This window comes from Coregonus clupeaformis, chromosome 19 (assembly GCF_020615455.1).
Source record: "Coregonus clupeaformis isolate EN_2021a chromosome 19, ASM2061545v1, whole genome shotgun sequence".
NCBI lineage: Eukaryota > Metazoa > Chordata > Actinopteri > Salmoniformes > Salmonidae > Coregonus > Coregonus clupeaformis.
In genome coordinates, this window is record NC_059210.1 from 53,960,593 (window position 1) to 53,982,346 (window position 21,754).

General features: G+C 43.6%; 1 protein-coding gene across 3 annotated transcripts in view; it reads left to right on the top strand.

Annotated features, from left to right (window-relative positions):
* The window catches only part of LOC121532278 (SLIT-ROBO Rho GTPase-activating protein 1), a 158,804-nt gene that overhangs the window by 85,470 nt on the left and 51,580 nt on the right, over nt 1-21,754 (top strand). For all 3 annotated transcript variants that reach the window (XM_045205016.1, XM_041838124.2, XM_041838125.2), the window contains exons 3-6: nt 3,154-3,316; nt 8,649-8,711; nt 12,883-13,062; nt 14,059-14,187. In XM_045205016.1, coding sequence (XP_045060951.1) covers nt 3,154-3,316; nt 8,649-8,711; nt 12,883-13,062; nt 14,059-14,187 — 535 coding nt within the window. The remainder of the gene's footprint in view (nt 1-3,153; nt 3,317-8,648; nt 8,712-12,882; nt 13,063-14,058; nt 14,188-21,754) is intronic.

The following is a 21,754-nucleotide window of genomic DNA, read 5'->3' on the forward strand; positions in this document are numbered from 1 at the left end:
TTTTTTTCTCATTTTGTCTGTCATAGTTGACGTGTACCTATGATGAAAATTACAGGCCTCTCTCATCTTTTTAAGTGGGAGAACTTGCACATTTGGTGGCTGACTAAATACTTTTTTTCCCCACTGTACGTGCTTATAGTTCATCCACTTTATTATCAAACGATTGTAAATTGGCCAATAGTATCGATGGCAAAGGCAGATTAGCCACTCGTCGCCAGCTCCTTACCAGGCACCCCGATCTCCTTCCGCGATATCTTATTTTCTTTCTACTGCGAATGACGGGGATGAGGACCCTGTCTGGTGTCTGGAGCAAATCCCTCTCGTCCGACTCATTAAAGAAAAATTATTCGTCCAGTTCAAGGTGAGTAATCACTGTTCTGAAGTCCAGAAGCTCTTTTCGGTCATAAGAGACGGTAGCAGCAACATTATGTACAAAATAAGTTACAAACAACCTACCGGGGAGTTTACAAACACTACAGGAACAAGATCATCCACTTGTATTGATCACATTTTTACTAATACTGTACTAAAGCTGTATCCGTACCCATTGGATGCATTGAGCAGAATATAGTGGCTATACACAGGAAAGTCAAAGTTCCAAAAGCTGGGCCTAAAATAGTGTATAAGAGATCATACAAAAGATTTTGCTGTGACTCTTATGTGGATGATGTAAAAAAAAAATTTTTATATTTGTTGTTTTGATGTGATTAATAAGGAGCATCCAGACACTGCACTTGATGAATTTATGAAATTGCTTTTTCCAATTATTGATAAACATGCACCTGTTAAGAAACTGACTGTTAGAACTGTTAAGGCTCCATGGATTGATGAGGAATTGAAAAACTGTATGGTTGAAAGAGATTGGGCAAAAGGAGTGTCTAAGTTACTGGCTGAGTTACTGCAAATTTAGAAATGATGTGACTAAACTCAACAAAAAGAAGAAGAAACTGTATTTTGAAGCCAAGATCAATGATAGAAAGAATGATGGAAAAAACCTTTGGAGTACTTTAAATTAAATTATGGGCAGAAAGACATTCAACTCCATCTTTCATCGAATCAGATGACTTATTCATCACAAAATCATTTTATGTTGCAAATTATTTTAATAATTACTTAATTGGCAAAGTGGGCAAACTTAGGCAGGAAATGCCAACAACAAATAGTGAGCCAGCGTACTCTTGCATAAAAAAACTAATAATGAAAGAAAAGCATTGTAAGTTAAAATTTTGTAAAGTTGGTGTGGGAGAGGTGGAAAAATTGTTATCGATCAATAATGACGAACCTCTGGCATTGACAACGTAGATGGAAAGCTACTGAGGATGGTAGCTGAGTCTATAGCCACCCCCATCTGTTATTTATTTAATCTGAGCCTAGAGGAAAGTCTTTGTCCTCAGGCCTGGAGGGAAGGCAATTTCATTCTGCTTGCTGCCAGCTCTTAGTAAACTGTTAGATTATTTTGTTGTTGACCAAAATCAATGCTATTTCTCTGTAAACAAATTAACAGACTTTCAGCATGCTTATACAGACGGGCACTCAACATGTACTGCACTGACACAAATTACTCATGATTGGTTGAAAGAAATTGACTATAAGAAGATTGTGGGAGCTGTACTGTTAGATTTCAGTGCAGCCTTTGATATTAATGACCATAACCTGTTGTTGAGAAAACGTATGTAATGGCTTTTCAACCTCTGCCATATTGTGGATTCAGAGCTATCCATCTAATAGAACTCAAAGGGTTTTCTTTAATGGAAGCTTCTCTAATGTCAAACATGTAAAGTGTGGTGTACCGCAGGGCAGCTCTCTAGGTCCTCTACTCTATTTTTACCAATGACCTGCCACTGGCATTAAACAAAGTATGTGTGTCCATGTAAGCTGATGATTCAACCATATATGCATCAGCAACCACAGCTAATGAAGTCACTGAAACCCTTAACAAATAGTTGCAGTCTGTTTTGGAATGGGTGGCCAGTAATAAACTGGTCCTGAACATCTCTAAATCTAAGAGCATTGTAAGTTCTAGACCTCTGGTAATGAATGGTGTGGCTGTTGAACAAGTTGAGGAGACTAAGTTACTTGGTGTTACCTTAGATTGTAAACTGTCATGAGGGGTCTGTCCGTAATAAAGAGATGCTCTGCTTTTTTGACACCACTCTCCACAAAGCAAGTCCTGCAGGCTCTAGTTTTATCTTATCTTGATTATTGTCCAGCCATATGATCAAGTGCAGCAAAGAAAGACCTAGTTAAGCTGCAGCTGGCCCAGAACAGAGCCACACGCCTTGCTCTTCATTGTAATGAAGGGCTAATATTAATACTATGCATGCCATTCTCTCTTGGCTATGAGTTGAGGAAAGACAGACATACCACCAGGGGTATTTTGGCAGTCCCCAGGTCCAGAAAAATGTAAATGAAACATACAGTATTATACAGAGCCATGCGTGCATGGAACTCCCTTCCATCTTAAATAGCGCAAGTGAACAGCAAACCTTGTTTCAAAAAACAAATAAAGCAACACCTCACGGCACAACGCCTCCCCCATATGACCTACTTGTTGTGTGTATGTACTGACATGTATGTGTAACTGACAGATGCACACACACATTACATGTTAATGTTGTTAAAAGTATGTAAATTGTAAAGTATTTTGTCTAATGTCTTTTTCGTTATGTGTCGGACCACAGTAAGACTAGCTGTCGCCATTTGTGTCGGCTAATGGGGATCCTAATAATCAAATCAGATGGCAAAGTCAGCCTTCAGAGAGCCAAGGAAAGTGGGAAACACAGACACACGCACACGCACACACATCTCTGTGTCTTAGGGAGCCTGAACACATCCCTACATGTCCCTGTCTCCACTTGTGTCGGTCTCGTTTGTCAATGCAGTGATCAGTGTAGGATAATGAAGAGTTGTGCACAGTCACTGTTCTGTTTTGTATGAATGAACATGAGTCAAGTGAAGATCTTTCGGTAAAGAGGGTCATGTTCATTAGAGTACACTGCAGCAAAACGTTTTGCAATGAGAAACGGAAATTAGCATTTCTTATTGGACAAGCTCAGGTAGTCCCTCGCTGTTTCGGTCGGTTTTCTTCCGTTTGGTACGTAATTAATACGACCCAGTTGATTGATAGAGCTTCTCTTATGAAATCCTTTTTAGGAAGGACCAGAACCTGCTGTCCCCGGTCAACTGCTGGTACCTGCTGCTGAACCAGGTGAGGAGGGAGAGCAAGGACCACGCCACCCTCAGTGACATCTACCTGAACAACGTCATCATGCGCTTCATGCAGATCAGCGAGGACTCCACACGCCTGCTCAAGAAGGTGAGATCTATAATGTAGTTTGTACTCTGACATTTGACCTGGCTAGATGAGGTCAGAGGTTAGAGGTCAGACGAGGTGAGGTCCCAGTGATCTGATGGAAGGAAGTGCAACTGATTAGGGCCAGGAGTCGTTCCTTACCACTTGTCTTGAATTGATCAGAGAGAACCCTTGTTATATTGGATAAATCCTGGGCTCATTCACATAGTCCGGACAAAACTGGACCCTGCTGCTAATGATACATTTATCAATCTTCAGCCTTAGAATCGGTTTCCTATTTCGCAACAAAGCCTCCTTCACTCATGCTGCCAAACATGCCCTTGTAAAACTGACTATCCTACCGATCCTTGACTTCGGCGATGTCATTTACAAAATAGCCTCCAACACTCTACTCAGCAAATTGGATGTAATCTATCACAGTGCCATCCGTTTTGTCTCCAAAGCCCCATATACTACCCACCACTGTGACCTGTACGCTCTTGTTGGCTGGTCCTCACTACATATTCGTCGCCAAACCCACTGGCTCCAGGCCATCTATAAATCACTGCTAGGCAAATCCCCGCCTTATCTTAGCTCATTGGTCACCATAGCAACACCCACCCGTAGTCTGCGCTCCAGCAGGTATATCTCACTGGTCATCCCCAAAGCCAACACCTCCTTTGGCCGCCATTCCTTCCAGTTCTCTGCTCCCAATGACTGGAACAAATTGCAAAAATCTCTGAAGCTGGAGACACTTATCTCTCTCACTAACTTTAAGCATCAGTTGTCAGAGCACCTTACCGATCACTGCACCTGTACACAGCCCATCTTAAATTAGCCCGCCCAACTACCTCATCCCTATATTGTTATTTATTTTGCTCATTTGTACCCCAGTATCTCTATTTGCACATCATCTCTTGCACATCTATCATTCCAGTGTTAATACTAATTGTAATTATTTTGCACTATAGCCTATTTATTGCCTTACCTCCATAACTTGCTACATTTGCACACACTGTATATATATATATATTTCTGTTGTATTTTTGACTTTGTTTTGTTTTACCCCATATGTAACTCTGTGTTGTTGTTTTTATCGCACTGCTTTGCTTTATCTTGGCCAGGTCGCAGTTGTAAATGAGAACTTGTTCTCAACTGGTTTACCTGGTTAAATAAAGGATGGCTGGGTGTAGCAGTAGACTATTACATTTTAAGTTCTGTTTGATGACATCTTGATGGCAGCTCAGTTGCTGGGTTGTGTACAGAGCGAGGACCCTCCTCTTCCCACACAACCCTGATCATCAGCCTAAACGCCCTACCTAACCTTCCCATCTGAAGTGTGGCCTCATGACAGAAACCCTGCTACTACTGCTGCTGCCACCTGTTTCTCTCCGGCCACAAAGAGGACAACTCCCTACCAGATTATGAGCTCTCCTATGCACCAGGAGTCACATGAACCGACCACAACCCCGAAAATGACAAACCAGGGCCTGTTTCAATGGGGTGCTTTGCATCAAATGTTTAGTATGTTTTCTCTTTCGCTGCGGGGTCTTTAGATCTGTCTGCTAGATCAAGACTAAAACAGAGGGGTCTTTAGATCTGTCTGCTAGATCAAGACTAAACCAGATGGGTCTTTAGATCTGTTTGCTAGATCAAGACTAAAACAGAGGGGTATTTTATTCATGTTAGAAGTCATTATCGTCTGTGGTTTAATCTGTCTTGTATAGAGGACTGGTCTACACACACACACAAACTGTGGTTTGTCAGATGTTTCTTTCTTCCCCCGACTCAACCCACATTACTGATGTTTAAAATGATAGACCACTAAACTCATCAATGTGTTCCCCTCCTGCAGTGCAATTGAAGCAATTATACTGTATCTATACAATTTGGGGTATTTAAATCAAGACTATACTCTACTTCATTCTGTTAGTTGGTACCTGAGAAGCATTGATAAGAGTGAAAATATAATGTATGAAGTTTAGTTCATAGCATCCCTCATAAGAAGAGGTTTGCATTCAGACATTACACACAGTGCATGAGGGGAACAAATTATTACCCCTCCTTATTGCTCCACCAATTATAGTTGTTGGTTGGCCTTGAACATAACAGGCAACGACTGCTTGAACACAACAGGCAATGACCTGCATTCATCAGATACAGTTAGGTCTTCAGTGTTTGTGACTGTGTGCATGTGTGTTTGTGTCTCCCCTCTGGCTCGTATAGTGATGTTTGGCAGCCAGGGGCCAAACCAAACAGGCAGTCTGTCACAGGGGAGCAGAGACACCCCTGCCCTTTAATTAGTAAGTCCCAGTGTCTTTGATCTCTCCAGTAACGAGTGACAAACACCGGGGGAGGCCCCCCAGTTACAACAGCTCCTCTTCTTTTAACACAACACGGCTGCTGGTTTGTCATCCTGGCATCAAAGACTAGTGTTTTTATATTTTATAATTCTGATGTTTTCTACCTTTTTATGTTATGAGGTTAAGCAGTATAGGACCTTAAATGACTTATCCTAACAGGCTTCTGCATGGTGGACCTTTTTAGAGTAGACCGTTGGCTTGTGTTCATGCCTTGTTTATTTATGAATAGTACTATGGACAAGAAAGTCACAGCTTACCTCGATTTGTCTTTGTTCGAAGGAGAAGCCTCTAAATGCAAGTTTTGTCACGCAGTCCGTTCGTGGTCGGGCAGGTCTTATCACATGTATTCTCTTTTCATTATTCATACAACTCTCTTTTTGTTTTACTTAGTCAGTCCTCTTTTATTTATGGAAGTCCCATTCTGGTGCAAGGTGAATTTCTCCCAAGGCTTGAAAGCATCATCTGCATGGAGGAAGGAGAAAGGAAGGTATTAGTTTGTCTAGTTCCTCCATTGCACACTCCTCCATTCATTCACAACAGTGGTAGGGACACAGGGTGAGGGAAACACAAAACTGCATCAGCTACCACTAAATTATAATAATAATAATAATTGGTCTTGGCATTTGATCAAGGGCAGTGTAAAGTGTTTTAACACTTCATTAGGATTAGAGCTCGACAATTTACTGCCTGGCTTGGTCCATTACTAGACTACCTCCATGGGCTGCTTCTGTATAGTATATGAGCCAATATGATTTGTGTAGCCTCTCACTAGAGTCCCAGTGTGTTTCTTCTGCCATATGGAGCAGCCACCAGACATTGACTCCAGGGGTATATACAGCCCCTCTCTGGGGTCTAATTAATGTTGGAGGCAACGTGAAACCCATCACCCCCATTTGTTTAGTCCTTTAATAAATTATCCGTATTGGGAAAAACCCAAGTTGACATTCCCCTTTAAATAATAGAGGGCAAGACCGTTAAATTTAATCACAACATTGGCTGGCCCATAGGCCGCAAAACGTACAGGCCAAGAAAAGTTATCAAGGCTCCTTTCTTACTGTTATAACTAATCATTATGAAGTGTATGGTTTGTACTTCAGAGGCTCTCAGTCTCTGATTTACTGTGTCTTCAGTGGCCAGTGGAGTGGCTGAGGTGACTTCCTGTCGAAGGCCCTGCTCAGGTCAACTGACAGGGGCATCTGCAAAGCCAGGAAGTGGATGAGCTGTCGGAGCCGTGCCCAAGCTTTCCTGAGGGGCCTTTTCATTGACCACTGGACTGCTTCCCAGTCCTCTCAATAGGAAAGAGCTGACAAGCGTTAGATCTGACATTGTCTTAGGTCCTCTTCTCTGAACGGAGGGCTGCTAATGGCACTTCCCAGGGGAAGGAGGGCGAGTGATTTCAGTAAAGGCCTCATTTTGCTGGTAATGTTCATGAATACAGTTATTGACAGTGCAACATTAAAGCGCAATTCTCGGACGATGATGAACAACAGGCTTGTTCATATATTAATTTTTTTGCAGCCTGCTTCACATATTTGGGCATGAGGAATGATCTCACCAGTCCATAACTTACCTGGCCCAAACCTCCGTGCCCCAACCAGCCTATAGATCCTGTCCTTCATTCTCTAAATGTGTGTGAGAGCACCCTAGCTTAAGCTTAGGTGACTTAGCTCTATTTATACAGGGCAAAGTCTGTTTGTCCGGTGCCTGTCTGTGTGGTAATAGGTAAGTAAAAGAGAGAACTGGCTGAGTAGGTGTAGGCCAGTGCCAGGACAGGTGTGGGCTGGACTGGGTGCATGTGTGGCTGATTACTTAATTACGCACACATGCACAAACACACACACAACGGGGGCTAGTCCTCTATGGTTTACGTCCACGTCTGGACTGGACACCACCTCTTCCACCTGAGTCAGTCAGCAGGACTTACAGTAGAGTAGAGCTCTCTTTGGGATGGACTTGTGTTTGTTTGAGCCCTGACTTCCTCCTTCAAACATTCATAGATGCTCTGAGTTTCTCCTAAGAGTTTCACCCTAACCATGGCTTTGTTGCAGATCTGTTGGTGCTTTAGCCAACTCCCCTGGTATACTGTGTTTGTTGTCATGCCAAACATTTATGGCATGACGACAAGAGCATTATAGGTTTTGGCTAAAGCATATTATTCAGATATGTCGGCTAGGCTAGAGATTCCCGACTCCAACCCATGATGTTCCATTGGAGTGTTGTTGACTGTCTGCAGTGGTTCACTCTAACATGGGTGTTTGTGGCAACTAGGATGTGTGCAGATCCTCCTGGATCAGTGAGGTTGGTGACCTCAGCAGAGACTCTTCCTCATCGGTTACGGCGTCACGCCCATACAGGAAACCACAGTTGTGGTGGGATAGATCATATTTTCACAGCCATCTGAGGGCCCATTACTGGAAAAGGCCGCCACAATCATTTCGGGCCCAGATAATAGGGTTAGTGTGAGACTCTGAGTGCAGTGGAAGACTACATGCTAATGCCCAGGTAATACATAAATTGAATGGGATATCCATGTGCATTGTCACATTTTATACAACGGGTGGGTCTAATCCTGAATGCTGATTGGTTAAAACCGCATTCCAGCCGGTGTCTATTCTGCATCTGGTCCGCAGGCTGCCAGTTTCAGACCCCTGCTTTAACCCTGCATCAATCACATAACTGTTATTTCCCTGTAGGGAGAATCTCAGAAATATTAATTGTGGGCTCATATCTGATGGCATTGAGTGAATATTGTGGCATGGAATGGCAGATTTAATTTATTCATTTGAGATCTCTCTCACGCCATGCAGACAGATGGCTCTATGGGCAACTGTCTCTTTTTGATGACCTCATTACAGGTCTCAGTGCCCTACTCTATTCCCAACTCTGTATGCTTGTTTGTTCCATGTGACAAGTGTGACAATGTATGAATATGTGACTGTACTGCAAAGTCGATAGATGTCGCGCATTGAACACGTTCTTTCTTTCTCTTTCAGAGTAAGGAGATAACGTTTCAGCTTCAGGAAGACTTGATGAAGGTCCTCAATGAGCTCTACACTGTAAGTTCGAATGTGTCATTTAATTGACTGTTTCCTGATTTACTATATCACCACAGTTAGAGCAAGGAGCCAGATCTCTCAAAGGATGTATAAATCTGAAGCATCCGTTTAGAACATCTTCTCACAACCAATTATGTCCATTGGCGGGAAGTGGGAGAAGATGGCGCTAGATGAAACATGTCAGGCCGACATTCTGCTAATTTTCTTATTTATTAAACATCCGATCTCAATACAGTTTTCTGTTCCCAAAACTAGAATCCGTTATGAACAGAGTGGACTAAGTTTTGTTGACTTGACCCTTTCTAGTTTCTAAAAACTGCATTGTTTAGAAGGAGTGCAAGGGCGAATTGAGTTATTGCACAAGCGCACTTCACAGATTAGGCGTTCCCTAAAGGAAATACAGTCCATTCAGAAAGTATTCAGAGCCCTTCCCTTTTTCCACATTTTGTTATGTTGCAGCCTTATTCTAAAATTGATTAAAGTATTTTTTTGTGTGGCTCATTCTCAACCAGCCAACCACAGCCCTCCACGTTAGGTCAATAACGTCAAATTCACTTAATCACTCTGCACTGGTGGTTGTTAAGTGCTCGGTGACAATTCTGATAATCGTTTCTGATGCGTAACCCCAAAACAGATATCATGTTATGATTACAGCATTGATTGTTATGGTAAAACCCAAGGAACAGATGGGGGAACAGTTACTCTGTTGTCCCAGGAGACGTGCAGCAGGGGTTCAACTTCCCTGTAGAGTAAGTCTTTGGTTACGAATGAAGATTACATCGTGTTATACTTACAATCATCCATGACACGTGTAACGGCCACAGCTCAAAGTGTGTTACTCTCACTGCAGCCCAATTTGACCTGATTTACCCTGCAGAAAAACACACACACTCAGTAGGCGATTGCATCACACTGCCACAGGAGCCTGTGTGGTCAGGGCCTGTGAAATAACAGGTCTGGTCCCAGTCGTTCTAAATCTGGCCCTCTAATAGAAGCAGGGGAGAGTCAAAGTAAACACACCAGTGGTGATCCAGACCAGTAAGTGAGGACTATGGCTGCGGTTGGTCGCCCCTTTCTGGCTCTCTCCACTGGTCCCAATTACGTGGCTCTGGCCACCAGCACAAAACAAACAGGGCGAAGTCTGTTATTGTTCCACCCGTTACCAAAATATCTCATTTTTTGGGGGGGTGGAGAGGAGATGTTTAGGTTTTAGACACAGTCTGTATTTTAATTCCGATTGAGGTTATAATGTATACGGCCGGTGCGACTGTAATTTACTCTGGGTTATGCCGCGTGATCACTTTTTTTTCTTCAGTGGCTGGTCTTGGGTCAGTAATGGGTTTAAGGACAGCCCTTGGCAGGGGATGGCACGATAAGGGCTAGAACTGGCCTAGCCTGAGTTCCAGTTCTGTTTGCGCGATCTTGACAACTCCATTGCTATCATTGTCTGTTGGCAAGACGGCACAAACAAATCTGGGACTCAGGCTAGGGCTGGCCTGCCACAGCAGGGGAAAGGGTGCTGGTTCTCTCAGACCCAGCTGGCCACAGTGACAGCCAGGCTAAGGTCCTCTCCCCAGCAGCCTTCTGGCAGTACTACCCCCACCCATCCTGCTGTCCACACTGTCCATGACCTCTAAAGATCCTGAAAGAGAGAAGTGTGTTTGTCAAAGTTCAGAGATCTTATCGCTTTTGGGTGGTTTAAAAAGCTAGCTGATCGAGACCGGAGGAAAGCAATGTTTACAAACATTTTACTCGAGTGCGTCAGTCAGTCATGACCAGGGCACAATTTAATATATATAATCCATTGGTAGCACCACATGAAATTTAGGAGCACCAGAAAAGCCAAAAAGGACATCAACCACCCGAGCCACTGCCTGTTCACCCCGCTATCATCCAGAAGGCGAGGTCAGTACAGGTACATCAAAGCTGGGACCGAGAGAATGAAAAACAGCTTCCATCTCAAGGCCATCAGACTGTTAAATAGCCATCACTAGCACATTAGAGGCTGCTGCTGCCTATTGAAATCACTGGCCACTTTAAAAAATGGAACACTAGTCACTTTAATAATGTTTACATATCTTGCACTACTCATCTCATATGTATATACTGCATTCTATTCTATAATATACTTCTGTATCTTAGTCCATGCCGCTCTGTCATTGCTTGTCCATATATGTATATATTCTTAAATCCCATTCCTTACTTTTTTGTGTGTATTGGGTATATGTTGTGTAATTGTTAGATATTACTGCACTGTTGGAGCTAGAAGCACAAGCATTTCGCTACACGCGCTATAACATCTGCTAAACACGTGTATGTGACAAATACAATTTGATTTGATTTGACATGCAAGAGATCTGTCATTAATTCATTGCTATGATCATTGATCTGCTGAAGAAGCTATCCCTTTTCCGTTCTGTGCACCCAAATGTTTGGATATACTGGCAAAGTTACCAGGTTGTTAGCTAGGTAGCCAATGAGGTAACATGACTGAACAAAGTGTAAACGAACGTTTAACGACGTCGACGCGCGAGTAGTTTTAGAACGGCCCACGGCATGGTTTACGAATGTAAAATGCAGTCCTGGCGATTCGCTATAGGAAGATAGAAATGTTGCGCCGGTAATATGGGTCAGATCTTTTGACGTGTTGGGCTAGAAGCAAGCTTTTTTCGCTGTAGTAATAATGGTGCAACCATGACGCCAATAAATCTTCACTTGCTTGTTTTTCTAGGGCACTCGGAAACAACGGTGCAGCGAAACCTTATCATTACAACAATTATTATCTGGGCGATGTTTAAAAAAAAATCTGTCGCACATTGCTCCCAAAATACAACTGTTGGTAGCACAGCAAAATATTTGGGCGCACTTTAGAGCCCTGGTCGTGATTCCCGTTGGTGGTGATCGTCAGTTACATGGAGTCCCTGCCTTCATTTCTATGTCAGCCTTCCATTCCAATCAGAGAGCCATAATGATGTGTTATAAATAGTCTCTTGAACTCATGTCATGGCAGTATGAAAATGTATGCACTCACTAACTGTAAGTCGCTCTGGATAAGAGCGTCTGCTAAATGACTAAAATGTAAATGTAATGGCCCTTGAAGAAATCGTGGTTTACTTGAGCAGCAGTTGTACCTGGCTACTCATGAGTCACTTCCTAATATTTTCAACAGTCATTTGAGTGTGAGTAATAGTAATAGCTCCCTCCTGTTTGGATAACAATGAGTCAAACCAAAGGAAGTAGCTTTAATCGGCGTGTTGCTGTGGAGGTAATGCTTCCCACTATGCCTACATCACTGCTCCTCAATTATGGTTCTGATGTATTGACATAGGGAGCATACCCACTTAAAATGTAGTGTATAGATCTGAGTAAATACTATTTGAAATCTTTCAAATACTTTGAGCTTTTGTTTTAGCCTGCCTGGAGTGCCAGGTGGGCGGGGCTTGCACTTTACAGACTGTTCTATTGGTTCGCTTGGCATGCTCAATCAAGCACAGCTATAGTATTTGAACCCAGGTCTGCTTATCACATCATGCCAAGCCATATTTACAAGTTGGTGTCTTTTGAAACTCCTGGCCTCAGGAATTATACGTTAATTCTGAGGGTTCATTTCTTTCCACTTCAAAGGGGAGAGAACAGGGTTGTGTTAAGTGGTTTAGTCTGTACGTCTGTCACCATCTGATCTGATGTGGGCCCTGCCTGCCTGCCTGCTGGCACCCCGCTGACGGCACTCTGCTTTGGGCTACAGCAGCCAGGGATGATTGGGTGTCTGTGGGTGGATTGAAGTCCCTCGGTGCCCCATTACAGAGCTATAGCATTTCTTACACGACAGATGGAATTGTCATTCCGTATAAATTGGTGGTTGTAATTCCAGCAAACTGCTAGGTGTAGATGTAGTTCACTGTAGCTGGAATTTCAAACACAGAGCAATATGGTAAATGGGAACAGCAGTGAATCGTGGTTGTTGAGGTCGTACTGTATAAGAGCGTCATATAAAAAGAGAGGGAATCTGCCTTTGATTTGTGGTGGCGTAGGAGAGTCCTATTGTGAAGTAGAGCTGGAATCGATCTGTGAAGAGTGGGTGGGTAGTAGATGAAAGCTTTGTTTGGTTCAAAGCAGCCTCTGACTCTTACTGTGAGGTTGAATGACTCTAACCTTTTCCTCCAACCCCCAGGTGATGAAGACCTACCACATGTACCACACGGAGAGCATTAGTGCAGAGAGCAAGCTGAAAGAGGCGGAGAAGCAGGAGGAGAAGCAGATTGGCCGGGCCGAGCCCGTCTTTAGCATCCGCCTGGAAGACAAGCACCAGAGACGCAGCTCCGTCAAGAAGATTGAGAAGATGAAGGAAAAGGTACAGCACACTTATGCCTGATTCACACTACAGGGCCAAACCAAGTCAAGCAAAGCTGTACTGGGATGGCCTGCTTATGCATCCATCATAGTTGGTGGATCTGTGCTAGAAAAGACGACGTGAAAAGGATCAGAGCCAGCCCAGTATGGTTTGGGATTGCACGATGGTGTGAGAGAAGGGAATTGTGAAGGTCTTTACACTGGTAACGATGATAATGGTTGCTAGAGGCAATGTTGGAATGTCTTCTCATTAAACACAGTTAGGGGTCAATCTCAGCCAGCTGCGATTAGTCAAGCTCAGACTGTAGATTCTATTTCTATGGTGACGCTCTCCTCTACATGAATATATGGCCCAAACCTTGATGAACTCAGGTTGATATCCAGGTGTCCCTGAAAGTGTTCATCATTTGTAACAGAAATAGACTTGTATTGGCCAGCCAGACTACTGGCCAGCCAGACTTCTACTGGCCACCCCTCGTGTCTCTGTGTCTGTGTCGTGTCTGTGTCGTGTGTGTGTGTGTGTGTGTGTGAGAGAGATGGAAACCACACTATGAACACTCTAACTTACAGCCAGACTGCTTTGTGTTCTTCTCGGAAGGAACAGGCCTGTTTTCTGTTAGAACTCCGTGACCAATAGTTTAATGGCCACAGGAACAGCATTTTCTCACAGGCTTTTCCTGGAATGCGTTGGGATTGGGGAAACGTTAAAATATGGAAGACCGTGTCAGTGGGTGAGTCAGTGTCCATTGTCATTGGCTAGTGACTAACAGTCTGTGTCTGGCAGGCAGCTAGGGAGGAAGAAGGAAGTCTGAATGAGCATGTCTGCCAGCTCCTGTTTGCCAATCATCTTGAGTTGTGTTGTGCGAGAGCTGTGTGCATGCAGATATGAAAGCATGCTCAGCTGTCCATAAATGCATTTTTGCTCATTAATTTCTCTCTCTCTCTCGCTCTCTCTCTCTCTCTCTCACTCACACATTCATATATATATATCTATCAGCGCCAGGCCAAGTACTCGGAGAACAAGCTGAAGTCAATCAAAGCACGGAACGAGTACCTGCTGACACTGGAGGCGACAAATTCCTCCGTCTTCAAGTACTACATCCACGACTTGTCCGACTTAATTGACGTAAGTAAATCATTGGAAGAAACTTCAAGCTAAAGAACAGACTCCTTCATCTGTACTCTAAAACTGGGAACGTTTGGTTGTCAGATTAGACAGTGTGTTACCGAACAGCGTCTACTCCCTCTTCTCTCGTTAATAACCCCTTGGCTGCATCCAAATTGGCCCCATATACCCTACATAGTGCATTTCTTTTGACCAGAGCCCTAAGGGCCCTGGTCAAAAGTAGTGCACTATGAAGGGTGTAGGGTGCCATTTCAGACACAGCCCTAAAGAGCTGAGGGAATGTGTAAACTGAGTGAGTGTACAAAACATTAAGAACACCTTCCTAATATTGAGTTTCCCCCCTGCCCTCAGAACAGCCTTAATTTGTTGGGGCATGGACTCTACAAGGTGTCGAAATCGTTCCACATGGATGCTGGCCCATGTTGACTCCAATGCTTCCCACAGTTGTCAAGTTGGCTGGATGTCCTTTGGGTGGTGGACCATTCTTGATACACACGGGAAACTGTTGAGCATGAAAACCCCAGCAGCGTTGCAGTTCTTGACAAAAACCGGTGCGCCGTTCAAAGGCACTTAAATATTTTGTCTTGCCCATTCACCCTCTGAATGTTTTGTACACTCAGTGTTTGTCTGCTGCATAGAGGGAAGCTGCGGAGAGATTCTGCCACAAACGGAGAGCTGCTTCTCAGTCTAAGCCTCTCCCTCTACCCAGACTTCAAATGAAGTCGTCTGCCACCCAATCAATGTTTTTTCAAAAATCACATCTCACTGCTACAGTCAATTGTATTACTCTTTTTTTTTCTTCTTCTATCCTCATAATGCTGAAGAAACCCTGCCATTCAGCAGTATTTTCTGAGTGCATTTTGACCTCTGAACTGTAGAAATAAACTGAGTTTAGCAGCAGAGCTGAAATCTGAGCGATGGTGAGAGAGGACACACCAGACAGACTGTGGGATGGAAATGCCCAGGAGATTATTAGCGTTTGTGATCCGAGCTACTCTACTATTCTACCCTCCGTCCTCATGTTAAACCATACTGCATGACCAACAGTACAGACAGAGAGTACAGACATACAGATAATACATACAGTACCAGTCAAAAGTTTGGACACACCTACTCATTCAAGAGTTTTTCTTTATTTTTACTATTTCCTACATTGACATCACAGTACAGTTGAAATACAGTGGGGAAAAAAAGTATTTAGTCAGCCACCAATTGTGCAAGTTCTCCCACTTAAAAAGATGAGAGAGGCCTGTAATTTTCATCATAGGTACACGTCAACTATGACAGACAAATTGAGATTTTTTTTTCCAGAAGATCACATTGTAGGATTTTTAATGAATTTATTTGCAAATTATGGTGGAAAATAAGTATTTGGTCACCTACAAACAAGCAAGATTTCTGGCTCTCACAGACCTGTAACTTCTTCTTTAAGAGGCTCCTCTGTCCTCCACTCGTTACCTGTATTAATGGCACCTGTTTGAACTTGTTATCAGTATAAAAGACACCTGTCCACAACCTCAAACAGTCACACTCCAAACTCCACTATGGCCAAGACCAAAGAGCTGTCAAAGGACACCAGAAACAAAATTGTAGACCTGCACCAGGCTGGGAAGACTGAATCTGCAATAGGTAAGCAGCTTGGTTTGAAGAAATCAACTGTGGGAGCAATTATTAGGAAATGGAAGACATACAAGACCACTGATAATCTCCCTCGATCTGGGGCTCCACGCAAGATCTCACCCCGTGGGGTCAAAATGATCCCAAGAACGGTGAGCAAAAATCCCAGAACCACACGGGGGGACCTAGTGAATGACCTGCAGAGAGCTGGGACCAAAGTAACAAAGCCTACCATCAGTAACACACTACGCCGCCAGGGACTCAAATCCTGCAGTGCCAGACGTGTCCCCCCTGCTTAAGCCAGTACATGTCCAGGCCCATCTGAAGTTTGCTAGAGTGCATTTGGATGATCCAGAAGAGGATTGGGAGAATGTCATATGGTCAGATGAAACCAAAATAGAACTTTTTGGTAAAAACTCAACTCGTCGTGTTTGGAGGACAAAGAATGCTGAGTTGCATCCAAAGAACACCATACCTACTGTGAAGCATGGGGGTGGAAACTTCATGCTTTGGGGCTGTTTTTTCTGCAAAGGGACCAGGACGACTGATCCGTGTAAAGGAAAGAATGAATGGGGCCATGTATCGTGAGATTTTGAGTGAAAACCTCCTTCCATCAGCAAGGGCATTGAAAATGAAACGTGGCTGGGTCTTTCAGCATGACAATGATCCCAAACACACCGCCCGGGCAACAAAGGAGTGGCTTCGTAAGAAGCATTTCAAGGTCCTGGAGTGGCCTAGCCAGTCTCCAGATCTCAACCCCATAGAAAATCTTTGGAGGGAGTTGAAAGTCCGTGTTGCCCAGCGACAGCCCCAAAACATCACTGCTCTAGAGGAGATCTGCATGGAGGAATGGGCCAAAATACCAGCAACAGTGTGTGAAAACCTTGAAGACTTACAGAAAACGTTTGACCTGTGTCATTGCCAACAAATGGTATATAACAAAGTATTGAGAAACTTTTGTTATTGACCAAATACTTATTTTCCACCATAATTTGCAAATAAATTCATAAAAAATCCTACAATGTGATATTCTGGAATTTTTTTCCTCATTTTGTCAGTCATAGTTGACGTGTACCTATGATGAAAATTACAGGCCTCTCTCATCTTTTTAAGTGGGAGAACTTGCACAATTGGTGGCTGACTAAATACTTTTTTCCCCCCACTGTACATATACATATATATACACACACATACACACATACATACATACATATCCTTTATTACTTTCCAACCCCGCCACCCTTTCCCCACTTGGAGTAAACTAGTGAACAACAACGCCTAGGCCTCTACTTCCAGCCCATACCCACTATCTACATTTTATGGACACAGTCAATTCTACAATAATTACATTTTGTTTGTTCTTTCTCCTGAACTTCTTCTACTCTCAACCTCTCCGATCATTTTCATGATGTCCATCCGGTTTGCTTAAGTTCTTTGCTTAAGTTCTCCCACTTAAAAAGATGAGAGGCCTGTAATTTTCATCATAGGTACACGTCAACTATGACAGACAAAATGAGGAAAAAAAATCCAGAAAATCACATTGTAGGATTTTTAATGAATTTATTTGCAAATTATGGTGGAAAATAAGTATTTGGTCAATAACAAAAGTTTCTCAATACTTTGTTATATACCCTTTGTTGGCAATGACACAGGTCAAACGTTTTCTGTAAGTCTTCACAAGGTTTTCACACACTGTTGCTGGTATTTTGGCCCATTCCTCCATGCAGATCTCCTCTAGAGCAGTGATGTTTTGGGGCTGTCGCTGGGCAACACGGACTTTCAACTCCCTCCAAAGATTTTCTATGGGGTTGAGATCTGGAGACTGGCTAGGCCACTCCAGGACCTTGAAATGCTTCTTACGAAGCCACTCCTTCGTTGCCCGGGCGGTGTGTTTGGGATCGTTGTCATGCTGAAAGACCCAGCCACGTTTCATCTTCAATGCCCTTGCTGATGGAAGGAGGTTTTCACTCAAAATCTCACGATACATGGCCCCATTCATTCTTTCCTTTACACGGATCAGTCGTCCTGGTCCCTTTGCAGAAAAACAGCCCCAAAGCATGATGTTTCCACCCCCATGCTTCACAGTAGGTATGGTGTTCTTTGGATGCAACTCAGCATTCTTTGTCCTCCAAACACGACGAGTTGAGTTTTTACCAAAAAGTTCTATTTTGGTTTCACCTGACCAAATGACATTCTCCCAATCCTCTTCTGGATCATCCAAATGCACTCTAGCAAACTTCAGACGGGCCTGGACATGTACTGGCTTAAGCAGGGGGACACGTCTGGCACTGCAGGATTTGAGTCCCTGGCGGCGTAGTGTGTTACTGATGGTAGGCTTTGTTACTTTGGTCCCAGCTCTCTGCAGGTCATTCACTAGGTCCCCCCGTGTGGTGAGATCTTGCGTGGAGCCCCAGATCGAGGGAGATTATCAGTGGTCTTGTATGTCTTCCATTTCCTAATAATTTCTCCCACAGTTGATTTCTTCAAACCAAGCTGCTTACCTATTGCAGATTCAGTCTTCCCAGCCTGGTGCAGGTCTACAATTTTGTTTCTGGTGACCTTTGACAGCTCTTTGGTCTTGGCCATAGTGGAGTTTGGAGTGTGACTGTTTGAGGTTGTGGACAGGTGTCTTTTATACTGATAACAAGTTCAAACAGGTGCCATTAATACAGGTAACGAGTGGAGGACAGAGGAGCCTCTTAAAGAAGTTGTTACAGGTCTGTGAGAGCCAGAAATCTTGCTTGTTTGTAGGTGACCAAATACTTATTTTCCACCATAATTTGCAAATAAATTCATTAAAAATCCTACAATGTGATTTTCTGGAGAAAAAAAAATCTCAATTTGTCTGTCATAGTTGACGTGTACCTATGATGAAAATTACAGGCCTCTCTCATCTTTTTAAGTGGGAGAACTTGCACAATTGGTGGCTGACTAAATACTTTTTTCCCCCACTGTACATGTATGTATGTATGTATGTATGTATATATAAAAAAACATGGGGGATTGGAAGTGATGCAGACAATTACATTGATGGAAGTTACAATCTATCTGCGATATTAAGCTGGTCTACCCCAAATAAAAAATAATAAAGATATCAAATCTATGAAATAACATATATATATATATCTCCTGAGTGGCGCAGTGGTCTAAGGCGCTGCATCGCAGTGCTAACTGTGCCACTAGAGATCCTGGTTCGAATCCAGGCTCTGTCGCAGCCGGCCGCGACCGGGAGACTCATGGGCGGCGCACAATTGGCCCAGCGTCGTCCAGGGTAGGGGAGGGAATGGCCGGCAGGGATGTAGCTCAGTTGATAGAGCATGGCGTTTGCAACGCCAGGGTTGTGGGTTCGCTTCCCACGGGGGGCCAGTATAAAAAATATATATATGTATTCACTAACTGTAAGTCGCTCTGGATAAGAGCGTCTGCTAAATGACGTAAATGTAAATATATATATATATATATATATATATATATATATATGGAATCATGTAGGAATCAAAAAAGTGTTAAACAAATCAAAATATATTTTATATTTGAGATTCTTCAAAGTAGCCACCCTTTGCCTTGATGACAGCTTTGCACTCTCTTGGCATTCTCTCAACCAGCTTCATGAGGTAGTCACCTGTAATGCATTTCAATTAACAGGTGTGCCTTCTTAAAAGTTAATTTGTGGAATTTCTTTCCTTAGTGTGTTTGAGCCAATCAGTTGTGTTGTGACAAGGTAGGGTTGGTATACAGAAGATAGCCCTATTTGGTAAAAGACCAAGTCAATATTATGGCAAGAACAGCTCAAAAAAGCAAAGAGAAATGACAGTCCATCATTACTTTAAGACATGAAGGTCAGTCAATCCGGAAAATGTCAAGAACTTTGGAAGTTTCTTCAAGTGCAGTCGCAAAAACCATCGAGCTATGATGAAACTGGCTCTCATGAGGACCGCCACAGGAAAGGAAGACCCAGAGTTACCTCTGCTGCAGAGCATAAGTTCATTAGAGTTACCAGCCTCAGATATCGGCAATTAACTGCACCTCAGATTGCAGCCCAAGTAAATGCTTCACAGAGTTCAAGTAACAGACACATCTCAACATCAACTGTTCAGAGAAGACTGTGTGAATCAGGCCTTCATGGTCGAATTGCTAAAAAGAAACCACTACTAAAGGACACCAATAATAAGAAGAGACTTGCTTGGGCCAAGAAACACGAGCAATGGACATTAGACAGGTGGAAATCTGTCCTTTGGTCTGATGAGTCCAGATTTTTGGTTCCAACCGCTGTGTCTTTCTGAGACGCAGAGTAGGTGAACGGATGATCTCCCCATGTGTGGTTCCCACCGTGAAGCATGGAGGAGGAGGTGTTATGGTGTGGGGGTGCTTTGCTGGTGACACTGTCAGTGATTTATTTAGAATTCAAGGCACACATAACCAGCATGGCTAACACGGCATTCTGCAGCGATACGCCATCCCATCTGGTTTGGGCTTAGTGGGACTATCATTTGTTTTTCAACAGGACAATGACCCAAAACACACCTCCAGGCTGTGTAAGGGCTATTTCACCAAGAAGGAGAGTAATGGAGTGCTGCATCAGATGACCTGGCCTCCAGAATCACCTGACCTCAACCCAATTGAGATGGTTTGGGATGAGTTGGACCGCAGAGTGAAGGAAAAGCAGCCAACAAGTGCTCAGCATATGTGGGAACTCCTTCAAGACGGTTGGAAAAGCATTCCAGGTGACTACCTCATGAAGCTGGTTGAGAGAATGCCAAGAGCTGCCAAGAGCTGAATGCCAAGAGAATGCCAAGAGCTGTCATCAAGGCAAAGGGTGGCTACTTTGAAGAATCTAAAAGATAAAATATATTTTGATTTGTTGAACACCTTTTTGGTTACTACATGATTCCATATGTGTTTTTTCATAGTTTTGATGTCTTCACTATTATTCTACAATGTAGAAAATAGTAAAAATAAAGAAAAACCCTTGAATGAGTAGGTGTGTCCAAACCTTTGACTGGTACTGTACATACATACATGCATGCATACATGCATGCATACATACATACATACATACATACTGTATGTGGACACCCCTTCAAATTAATGGATTCGACTATTTCAGCCACACCCGTTGCTGACAGACAAATTGAGCACACAGCCATGCAATCTTGGAAGACAAACATTGGCAGTAGGATGGTCTTACTGAAGAGCTCAGAGACAGGATTGTGTTGAGGCACAGATCTGGGGAAGGGTACCAAAACATTTCTGCAGTATTGAAGGTCCCCAAGAACACAGTGGCCTGCATCATTCTTAAATGGAAGAAGTTTGGAACCACCAAGACCCTTCCTAGAGCTGGCCATCTGGCCAAACTGAGCAATCGGGGGAGAAGGGCCTTGGTCAGGGAGGTGACCAATAATCCGATGGTCACTCTTACAGAGCTCCAGTTCCTCTGTGGAGATGCGAGAACCTTCCAGAAGGACAACCATCTCTGCAGCACTCCATCAATCAGGCTTTTATGGTAGAGTGGCCAGACGGAAGCCACTCCTCAGTAAAAGGCACATGACAGCCCGCTTGGAGTTTGCCAAAAGGCACCTAAAGGACTCTCAGACCATGAGAAACTAGATTCTCTGGTCTGATGAAACCAAGATTGAACTCTTTGGCCTGAATCCCAAGCGTCACGTCTGGAGGAAACCTGGCACCATCCCTACGGTGAAGCATGGTGGTGGCAGCATCATGCTGTGGGGATGTTTTTCAGCGGCAGGGACTGGGAGACTAGTCAGGAGCGAGAGAAAGATTAACGGAGCAAAGTACAGAGAGATCCTTGATGAAAACCTTTTCCAGAACACTCAGGACCTCAGACTGCGGTGAAGGTTCACCTTCCAACAGGACAACGACTCTAAGCACACAGCCAAGACAACGCGGGAGTGGCTTTGGGACAAGTCTCTGAATGTCCTTGAGTGGCCCA